The sequence below is a fragment of the Rana temporaria genome, chromosome 10 (genome assembly GCF_905171775.1).
Source record: "Rana temporaria chromosome 10, aRanTem1.1, whole genome shotgun sequence".
NCBI classification, from domain to species: domain Eukaryota; kingdom Metazoa; phylum Chordata; class Amphibia; order Anura; family Ranidae; genus Rana; species Rana temporaria.
The window spans coordinates 86,029,257-86,040,736 of record NC_053498.1 but is presented as its reverse complement, the minus strand read 5'-3'; the positions used below and the strand labels follow the sequence as shown (position 1 = coordinate 86,040,736).

The 11,480-nt window shown below is 45.1% G+C and overlaps 1 protein-coding gene across 2 annotated transcripts in view; it reads right to left on the bottom strand.

Annotated features, from left to right (window-relative positions):
- LOC120915280 overlaps positions 1 to 11,480 on the bottom strand; it is a 55,949-nt gene that overhangs the window by 25,957 nt on the left and 18,512 nt on the right. For both annotated transcript variants that reach the window (XM_040325660.1, XM_040325659.1), the window contains exons 3-4: positions 4,916 to 5,279; positions 2,945 to 3,577 (exon numbers count right to left, since the gene is read on the bottom strand). In XM_040325660.1, coding sequence (XP_040181594.1) covers positions 2,945 to 3,577; positions 4,916 to 5,246 — 964 coding nt within the window. In that variant the 5' untranslated portion in view covers positions 5,247 to 5,279. The remainder of the gene's footprint in view (positions 1 to 2,944; positions 3,578 to 4,915; positions 5,280 to 11,480) is intronic.

Here is an 11,480-nt window from a genome sequence, read left to right as displayed (position 1 = left end):
CTTCTAAAGATGATGCACAAGAAAGCCCACAGTTTGCAAAAGACAAGCAGACTAAGGACATGGATTACTGGAACCATGTCCCGTGGTCTGATGAGACCAAGATAACTTATTTGGTTCAGATGGTGTCAAAACGTGTGTCGCGGCAACCATCTGAGGAGTACAAAGTGTGTCTTGCCTACAGTCAAGCATGGTGGTGGGAGTGACATGGTCTGGAACTGCATGAGTGCTGCCATCACTGGGGAGCTACAGTTTATTGTGGGAACATACTGAAGCAGAGCATGATCCTCTCCCTTCAGAGACTGGGCCGCAGGCCAGTATTCCAACATGATAACGACCCCAAACACACCTCCAAGATGACCACTGCCTTGCTAAAGAAGCTGAGGGTAAGGGCCCTTTCACACGGGGCGGATCAGTAATGATCCGCCTCCGTGTGTCCGTACAGCTCAGCGGGGATCCTCTGTAAAATCCCCGCTGAGCTGGCAGCTGACAGGGCGGTCCCCGCACACTGTGCAGGGACCGCCCTGTCCTCCCTCCGCTCTCCCCTATGGGGAATCGGATGAACACGGACCGTATGTCCGTGTTCATCCAATCCGATCCGGCAGACGGAAGAAAAATAGGGTCATCCGCTGACACCCGTAATCACATAGGGACCCATGTATGTCCCGTTTTCATCCGCAACGGACGGATGAAAATGCAGACATACGGTCCGTACGTGTGAAAGGGCCCTAAAGGTGATGGACTAGTCAAGCATGTCTCCAAACCTAAACCCTATTGAGAATCTGTGGGGCATCCTGAAACGGAAGGGTTAAGGCAGTGCTGGAAAATAATGGTGGCCACACAAAATATTGACACTTTGGGCCGAATTTGGACATTTTCACTTAGGGGTGTACGCACTTTTGTTGCCAGTGGTTTGGACATTAATGGCTTTCTGTTGAGTTATTTTGAGGGGACAGCACATTTACACTGTTATACAAGTTGTACGTTCAATACTTTACATTGTAGAAAAGTGTAATTTCTTCAGTCTTGTCACATGAAAAGGTATAATAAAATATTTACAAAAATGTGAGGGGTGTACTCACTTCTGCCGCGACTCGGCAATTCATTATAGCCACGAGTAGTTTTAAATGACTTTTTTTCCTTCAGAAATGACATTTTGTGCAGGGACTTTTTTAAGCACAGGAAACAGGCGCTACTTTACAGGCATACTATAGACACCCCCCCAGGTACGAAATTTAAAGGAATATTTCACTTTTATTGTTTCACTAAGCATTATTAAAATCACTGCTCTCGAAAAAAACAGCTGTTATTAAAACTTTTTTTGCATTGATACATGTCCCCTGGACATGCATAACTTGCATATTAACCTTTAAATCCCACCTGTCGCCTGCTCTCACCCTTTGGTGGGTCCTACCTTGCAAACTTTTAGGGCTCTCTGTAAAAATCAACATTTTTCCTCATTATATGGTCCCATGACTCCTGTTAACTTAAACCCAGAGATTTCTTTAGGACAATCGGTGTTTGACGTATCCGGTTCCGCATACGTCAAATCGATCAGAGCTGAAACCTTTTTTGACAACGGTAAACTTCTTACTTTCGATTCTTTTCAACTTTCCCACCCTGACATTATTATACAACCCTCTGGATATGAACAGGTTAAACATTTTTTCAATCGCACTGGCTCGAATTCTGTATGGTGTAGACGCAAGTCTCCTTTTGAGAACTTGTGTCTCCAAAATTCTCCTAAAAAACATTTGATTTCCGCGATGTATGCGTCATTTTTTGCAACGTTCGACATTAAGAATGATGTAGTGAATCTCAAATGGGAAAGCGACCTAGACGTATCCCTATCGAGTAATGAATGGGAACATGTTTTTCAACATATACATAAGGGATCCCTGAATGTATTGACACAGGAAAACAATTACAAATTATACTCTAGGTGGTATAGGACCCCTGCCATCATTCATAAATATAATGCAAACATTTCTCCACTATGTTGGCGATGTAACCGTGCTCAAGGCACACTCTTGCACATATGGTGGGGATGCGATCTGATCAGACCCTTCTGGAAGGAGGTCCATCAATTAATTTCTCGCATTACAACATATACCCCTGACTTCACTGCCGCCCAGTATTTACTACACCACTCCTCTCTACCGCAATACATTTATAAGAAATCATTGATGTTCCACCTAATCAATGCTGCCAAACTATGTGTACCCATTCGATGGACACAGTCATCACCTCCTTCCATTTCGGATTGGTTTAATAAAATTGGTTACATGGCCGAAATGGAAGAACTCATTTCCCAATCTAAAGATTCTCCTAAGACCTTTTATGAAAAATGGGCATGCTGGTTGTCTTTCAAGAACTCCGCTGAATTTCATTCTTTAAGGACTGCTTCACTATAATCTGGTATTATTTCATCCTCTCCGGACTCCACTTCTTATACGTACTCGATAGGGCTATTTTATTTATTTATTTATTTTTTTTTCCTCTCCTCCCCCCTCTATCCACCATCCCCCCTTTCTTCTCCTTACCTTTATTCTTTATTGACTTCATAATTATCTATATGTCAATGGTATTTTCCTTTTAAGGACTGTTTTATGTAATGTGCATATTCTACAATTTGTACATGTTTAATATTCTGTATTTATTTATGAAAATTTTAATAAAATATTTGAAACAGAAAAAAAAAAAAAAAATTAGCACTTTTAAATTTCTCCCATAGACTTTTAAAGGGTGTTCTGCGGCTTTTCGAATTTGCCGCGAACACCCCAAATTGTTCGCTGTTCGGCGAACAGGCAATGTTCGACTCGAACAGATAGCCCATCCCTATTGGTTGCTATAATTACTGTTTGCCTTTATTTATTGAATACATCCAATATTTGATATGAGCTGATCAGTGAGAATTATTATTTTTTCAAGCATTTTCATTTCTTACCTGTCTTAGAACCCGGATCATGTAAATATGCAGTGCAAATCTCTGAAATGATGGGGTTGTTTTTCTGAGATGGACTTGCTATACTGCCTAAATGTTCTTGGTTAGCATTTTTCTTATTGCTGGAAACATCAGGTTGTGCTGAATCTTTAGCTGATGGTGATAACCTTGAAGTGGAGGAAGGACCAGCATTACAAAGTTCTACTTTTGCTGAAGGCAGGTCCTGATCCTCAAATAGATTTGATTCAATTATAATGTCTTTTCCTGAGGTATTTCGAAATTTAATGACTGGTATCTCTATCAACATGCTCAGCATGTCTGTATATCCTAGCTCTTGGCTATGAAGTTCCAAATCAATCTTATGTTGTCCTAGGATGTACTGTCTCAGTTTTTCAGCTCTCAGTCCTGTATGGTGACTTCTCATTTTTTGGGAAATGATTTCAACAATTTCATTTGACGGCATTTGCTTTCTTGTATGGCATGTGTGTTCGGTACAGGAAACTTCACTGGTCGAATAGTCCTGAGATTGTAGTGTGCTTTGTTTTGCAGGAGGCAACAACTTGTGACATCTTATTCTTGGTTCTTTTGGTTTGCATGATGGTTGCGCTTTCGGAAACTCATCAAGTAGATTATCCCCTGTGTGGAATATTTGTGTATGGTTAGCTCTGCTAATCAGTTGAGTACAGACCAGTGTTATTAAAAATACAATTTTTTACAATTTTCTCAATAAACTACTTGGATAGCTTGTTCGCAAAACAAACCTAAAAAAAAAATGTTTTTATCTTGGACAAAGCAGGGAATGGTTAAGACCCCTGTTTTTGCCATTTGGGGAAAATACCCTTTATTTCATGCCTGTAGATGCAACAGGGAATAAGCATAAAAAACAAAACAAAGCAAACAAAAAAACAGGTATTGGAAGTCATTTTCTGGTAACAATGCAAACTTTTGGACTTTTTGAAAGTCATTTCTAGTGACAATGGTCACCAGGGAATATAGAAAGACTAAATCCGCAATAAAAACAGGGGTTCTAACCCACCTTTACCACTATATCCGAAACAAAACAAAAACAAAGTTGTGGGTTTTACATTGTAATAATAAATGTTACCTTACAACTCATTATATATATATATATATCAATATTTTATTAAATTTGGTGTTATCGCTCTCACTCTCTCATACTGGTCACTGGAGGTTTCAGTTCCAGCGGATAGATCCTCTGGTGTGTACATCCCAGCGGATCTTTTTCCGCGGATTTTTTTCGGCCCGACCGATTTCCAGAAGATAAAAATTTCTTAGCATGCTAAGAAATCTATCCGCTGGAATCGGCTTCAGCGGATCGATCCGGTGGTCTGTACAGACTCACCGGATCGATCTGTCCGATCCCCTCCCTCGCATGCGTCGTAATGATTCGACGCATGCGTGGGTATCCTTATATGACAGCGTCGCGCACGTCGCTGCGTCATCATCGAGGATTTCCCCAGATTTGGTTCCGATGGAGTGTACTCACCATCGGATCGAAATCCGCGCCGAAATCCCTTCGCGATGACGTGTCGCGCCGTCACCGCCGCGACACGTCATCGCGAAGGGATTTCGGCGCGGATTTCGATCCGATGGTGAGTACACTCCATCGGATCCAAATCCGGGGAAATCCTCGAGAGGATTTATCCGCGGATACGGTCCGGCGGACCGTATCCGCGGATCAATCCTCTCGTCTGTACCTGGCATAAGCCAGCATGGGTAATAGGCATTAGAGGGGGCGGGTCTCCAGGAATTCTCGATATGTACTGTTTGACTAAATAAAGATCTTTGAAGGAAGTGGTCAGTGATGTGTTGCCTCTATTTTTTGTACAGCGTACGCATGGATAGGGAACAGGTTCCAATGACCAACACTCCCCCACATGGGCGGATAGAATCTGGAGCTTGGGACCAATGAGATTTCTAGAAATTCTTTATGTAACGCTTATAAAGTCTTACCTGACTGAGGCCAGCATTTATTTGATGATGCACTGCAAGGCTCTGTCATGAAAGGTTCATTTTTCTGGGATGAAATATCCGTGCTCGGAGCTATCACATTAAGTGGACGAGGTGGTCGACATTTTATCAGTTGCTGCCCATTAACATTCAGTATCTCAACTTCATTTTTCATGTCATTCAGCAAGTCTTTTAATGATTTGTACCCATAGTTTATCAGCTTAAGCTGGTATCCATGGACCTGGTGGAAGAGTCCAGAAAAATCTTGAAAGGAAACTCCTTCTTCTTTTTCCATCACTACAACAATAACCTCTGACTTGAAAATCTCATCCATGGCTCAGCCTAAGAAATTCTCCAAATCAACGCCCTGTAAGTGTAAAGACAGAAATCTAAAACAATACACACAATATAGGAACAGTCTGTACTAAATTAGAGGCCAATAACTATGAACAAAGATCACTATTATTGATTGTACATAATAATAAAAAAAAAACATTTGCATACTGTAGAGAATTGAAAATCTTTGTATGTTTAAATCATATGAAAAAAGCATCTACAATACAATCAAAAGATATTTTATTAGAAATCAATGCATAAAGTATGGTACATTCGAACAGCCAATAAGATCTTTCTTTGTTTATGTCATTTAGAGGTGGATTCTATTCTTTACCAATCTTTCACTGCACTTTAATCCCCCTTCTTTCCTTGTCCAATGGGTTAGCCCTGTACATTATTTATTCTTTTCCCTCTTAGTTTGTCTACTAAGTTGTCCTCAAAAAATATGAGGAAAATACTCAATGAATGCAGCGTTGTCCTGCTGTGATCCACTAATCTGTTGCTGTATGCTGGGTCTCACCTTCCGTTCTGACACCGTCAGGAGGTTGTTGTCTCTTCTGGCTTCAGGCAGCCACCCTACTGATGACATGGCCTTCTCTATCTCTGTGTTGAAACTGATGCCTCCTGGGATATGTGACATGCATATCTTTGTACACTACAGGAACAGAGGAGAAATCTGTAGGCAGCAAGTGGCTAACGCTGCCCCTGGTAAGTCAGAATTTGATTGCGTTTCCCAGGTTTTCCCTGGCTGATTTTTCCTGGGTCAGACCCTGATGCTATGTGTTATAAAAAGGTTGGTAATGGGAGAGAGACCTTGGGGTAACATTCTCCCAGGCACAGATCGACAGGATTTTGACATACAATCAAAAGGCATCAGTGGCAAGTAGATACCAAGAAGGGGGGTACAAAATCCTCACCAGATGGTATAGAACACCAATGAAATTAAAAATGGTAATGGTGTCTGCGCTGTGTGACAGAGAAACGGGGGGTGGGGGAGGGGAGGGGGAAGGGGGGGGAGAGAATGTGACTTATAATACACTCTATATGTGTGTTATTTGACATCCCTATCTCAGCAGAGAAATACAAAAAATCTCTGCTGAGACATTTGATGGTGGCAGCAAGGGCGTGTATACCTGTCTTCTGGAAATGCGATAGTTCCCCATCAAGCACGCAATGGTTTGCAAGGATTGCAGAAATCCAACAAATGGAGAATCTTACTCTGGCAATGAAGGATCAAGATGGCAGGTACCGTAAGACATGGGCCCCCTACATGACATATAGTGAAGAGACGAGAGTTGACGACTGAGGGAAAGTGGCGGTGGGCGGCGTGGGGAGGGAGATATGGGGCACGCCTAGAGGTTGAGGGCTTGTTTTTTTTTTTGTTTTTTTTCGGGTGGGAGACGGGTGGGGAAGAAACGGAAAGAGGAGTTTGTAATAAGTTGTGTGGTAATAGAATACATATAATTAATAGGATGATAGGATGTAATATAAATGTGGAAATACAAATATGTATGATTATGTCTATTTGAAACAATGTTGAGAAACTTATGAAAAAAATAAAGGATTTATAAAATAATAAATAAATAAATACATAAAAAGGTTGGTGGTCCAGATCCTAGGAGGCCCTTGGGGTTTTCTTGTTGCTGTTCAGCTGGTTCGGTTCTGGCCAGTTCATTTGGTCGGACCCAATCGCTGCTGTTCCTGTAGTCTGGATTCCCAGTAATATGCCAAGGTCAGATTTCCCACTGCCTAGGATGATTGCTAGAACTTGCAGTTCTTCCTGAAGATACCACTCATGGACTCTGCCAAGAATTGACTCTTTCCTATGCAGGCATGCTGGGGCAGCCACAAGTTAGAAGTTAGGGATGTTAAAGAAACGACTACACTTTATTCCAGAATGTTATCTGCATTTGTCATCGTGTTAATTTATTCAAGTACAGCTTTTGAAACCTGCCTTTGCCTGGTCTCAAGTTGTTCAAGAGGTGTAATGCAAGTAATTGGCTCTTATGGTCTATAGTTCGAGTCACTAAACACATTGGAGTATAAAGATAACTGTACAAGAGTTGATACAGTGTGAAGATACAGTGGTTACCAAAGGTAATGAAGGTCTCTCTAGCAGCTTGCCGTAAGCATGTAGATGTGGCAGGTGAGATTGCCTCTTGCAGCGCGGAAGAGGTTGTCGGCACTCCTTCGGCAGTGATCCATCTCCCATAGCAACGGGAGCAGATCTGCACTGCCGGGGGCCCTCATGTACACAGGTATGGAAGAGAAAGAATTAAGGGAAGTGCACACATGAAGTGCATGGCGGGACGCTATGCCGTTACTGGGAGTGAGGTAGCAGTGATATGCTAGAAAGGTGGAGAGGACAAAGGCTCTGCATGTCCCTTCTAATTGCGCAAGTGACCATGGTGATGTACAACAACATTGAGAGAGTTTCAGATGGCTGTTCCAGTAAAGGCTCCATGTGAGGCAAGTGATCCTGTACAAAATGCCAACATAGCCCAAGAGAACCCAATCCGGGCAAGGCCTCTCATGTGACCCTTGCTTGGCACCCAACAAGGAGGGAAACATGGAGGATGTGCCGACCAACTGCACCCCACCTAGCCCCTACCCTTACACGTCATTCTTGCCTAGGCAAGAATAGAGGCAGTATGTTGTGAAAAAATGTATATATATTTTCTTTTAAATCTTCAGATTGCTGGGAGAATTGGCTCTGGACTGCAAAATTTGTATGAGTGAAGGTCCACTGTAATGTAAATTTGTACGTTGCCTGAGTTAGTCAAAGTAACAGGTTTGTTTACAACTATAGGCCAAACTTTTTTTGCATTTTGCATAGTAAGGTAGGGTTATAACCCGTGTTTTTTGCCATCTTTGTTCTATTAGGGAGAATTTCCTTCACTTTCTGTCCCATAGCCAAAACAGGAAGAAAGGGATAATCCCTGCAAATTAAGGGAACACATTGGGGTCCCAGGTCTCCAGATCTAGTATTCCTACTGGAAGATTACCCCTGCATTACTGTTCTGGGGACAGCACAAAATTTGGGATTTTTTTTTATATTCACTTTTGATGATAACAGTAAACAGGACAAATAGACAAGGTGACTCTCCATAATGGCGACAGAGGTAACAATAAAAATAAGAGTTCTAATCCACTCTGTCCAATACAAAAAAAAAGGAAAAGAAAAGTTATACTTTAATAGTAGACTCTACAACAAGGGTGTCAAACTCAATTTCGTCGAGGGCCGCATCAGCAGTGTGGTTGCCCTCAAAGGGCCAGTTGTATCTGGGTCGCACTACATACAGAGTTTAGCATTACGTCAGGATTATGCTACGTACAGGGTGCAGGGTTCAGCAGTGCGTTACGTACAGAGGGTAGGAATTCAGGGGTGTGCTACGTACAGAAATTCAGGGGTGTGCTACGTGCAGAAATTCAGGGGTGTGCTAGGTACAGAGGGCAGAGCTTAGGGGTGGGCTGTGCCCAATGTGCAACATCTCACTTTCACCCCTTCTCCTGGGTTCTGACCCCTGCACCCAGCACTCAGGAAATCATGCACCAGTTAGGTGAGGAGAGAACACACCAGGGAGGTCAGGAAATCATGCACCGGTGAGGAGAGCACACACCAGGGAGGTCAGGAAATCATGCACCGGTGAGGAGAGCACGCACCAGGGAGGTCAGGAAATCATGCACTAGTTAGGTGAGGAGAGCATGCACCAGGGAGGTCAGGAAAGCATGCACCAGGGAGGTCAGGAAAGCACACACCAGGGAGGTCAGGAAATCATGCACCAGTTAGGTGAGGAGAGAACACACCAGGGAGGTCAGGAAATCATGCACCGGTGAGGAGAGCACACACTAGGGAGGTCAGGAAATCATGCACCGGTGAGGAGAGCACGCACCAGGGAGGTCAGGAAATCATGCACTAGTTAGGTGAGGAGAGCATGCACCAGGGAGGTCAGGAAAGCATGCACCAGGGAGGTCAGGAAAGCACACACCAGGGAGGTCAGGAAATCATGCACCAGTTAGGTGAGGAGAGAACACACCAGGGAGGTCAGGAAATCATGCACCGGTGAGGAGAGCACACACTAGGGAGGTCAGGAAATCATGCACCGGTGAGGAGAGCACGCACCAGGGAGGTCAGGAAATCATGCACTAGTTAGGTGAGGAGAGCATGCACCAGGGAGGTCAGGAAAGCATGCACCAGGGAGGTCAGGAAAGCACACACCAGGGAGGTCAGGAAATCATGCACTAGTTAGGTGAGGAGAGCACACACCAGGGAGGTCAGGAAAGCATGCACCAGTTAGGTGAGGAGAGCACACACCAGGGAGGTCAGGAAATCATGCACCGGTGAGGAGAGCACACACTAGGGAGGTCAGGAAATCATGCACCGGTGAGGAGAGCACGCACCAGGGAGGTCAGGAAATCATGCACTAGTTAGGTGAGGAGAGCATGCACCAGGGAGGTCAGGAAAGCATGCACCAGGGAGGTCAGGAAAGCACACACCAGGGAGGTCAGGAAATCATGCACCAGTTAGGTGAGGAGAGAACACACCAGGGAGGTCAGGAAATCATGCACCGGTGAGGAGAGCACACACTAGGGAGGTCAGGAAATCATGCACCGGTGAGGAGAGCACGCACCAGGGAGGTCAGGAAATCATGCACTAGTTAGGTGAGGAGAGCATGCACCAGGGAGGTCAGGAAAGCATGCACCAGGGAGGTCAGGAAAGCACACACCAGGGAGGTCAGGAAATCATGCACTAGTTAGGTGAGGAGAGCACACACCAGGGAGGTCAGGAAAGCATGCACCAGTTAGGTGAGGAGAGCACACACCAGGGAGGTCAGGAAATCATGCACCGGTGAGGAGAGCACACACTAGGGAGGTCAGGAAATCATGCACCGGTGAGGAGAGCACGCACCAGGGAGGTCAGGAAATCATGCACTAGTTAGGTGAGGAGAGCATGCACCAGGGAGGTCAGGAAAGCATGCACCAGGGAGGTCAGGAAAGCACACACCAGGGAGGTCAGGAAATCATGCACTAGTTAGGTGAGGAGAGCACACACCAGGGAGGTCAGGAAAGCATGCACCAGTTAGGTGAGGAGAGCACACACCAGGGAGGTGAGGAAAGCACACCCTGGGGGTACGATGCTTTAATGAGCCCAATTTCTCATTGTGCCACATGAAAAGATTCAATCTGATTTGTCAGCTAACAGCTCCTCTATGCTAAGCTGCAGTAACTAAGCATAGAGGTGCTTGTTATCTAATCCACGATGTACTGCTTGCTGAGCTTACCTTCCAGGAAGGTTCAGTCACTTGGCTCCCTCTGCTCAGCTGCTCACACCTCCCTCTTCCAGGCGGGCGCGGCCTCAGGGGTCAGGCACATCCCCTTTCCTCCCACTCAAGCAGCAGCCTGCAGGAGATAGGCTGGAAAACTGCTGGGGGAGGTACATGCTGGATCCACTACATGCGCTCAGCTACACACAGTACTGAGGAGGAGAGGGAGGAAGTGTTTACTCCGGTTGCCAAGGAGACCTGTTTCGTGTTACCAGCAGAAAGTGGCTGTGAGAAGAGGAAGTGGAGGCTGGCGTGCCGCTGTGGGGGCCACATTACATGGCCTGGCGGGCCGGATTCGGCCCGCGGGCCTTGTGTTTGCCACCCCTGCTCTACAATGAACCTATACTTACTTTTCCAATGCTCCAGTACTGCCCCCAAATAAGTCCAAGACTTAAAACTGTCACAGAGTCAAACCTTGCTTAGGGCAATGGCTGATCTGACATAGAGCACTGCATCAAGGTAGTATGTGGTTGTGTCACATATTGCCCCTCCCCAGGTTCATGTGAAACTGTTACTACAGCTTGCTTTAAGCCCCTTTCACACTGGGGCAGGAGGTGCGCTGATGGTATAGTGGCTCTATTTTTTAGCAGCGATATACCGTCGGAATTGCCACGGAATTGCTGGCGGTATTCGGCCGCTAGCGATGCGGTTTTAACCCCTGCTAGCGGCCGAAATAGGGTTAATACCGCCGGCAATGCGCCTCTACAGAGGCACATTGCCGGCGGTATAGCTGCGGTGTCCCATTGTTTTCAATGGGAAAGAGCGGTGGAGGAGCGGTAAATACACCGCTCCTTCACCGCTCCAAAGATGCGGCTAGCAGGACTTTTGGAGACTTTTCGGGCTTTCATACTGAGACTGCAGGGCAGGAGTTTTTCAGGCGGTATTTAGGCGCTATTTTTAGCGCTAAA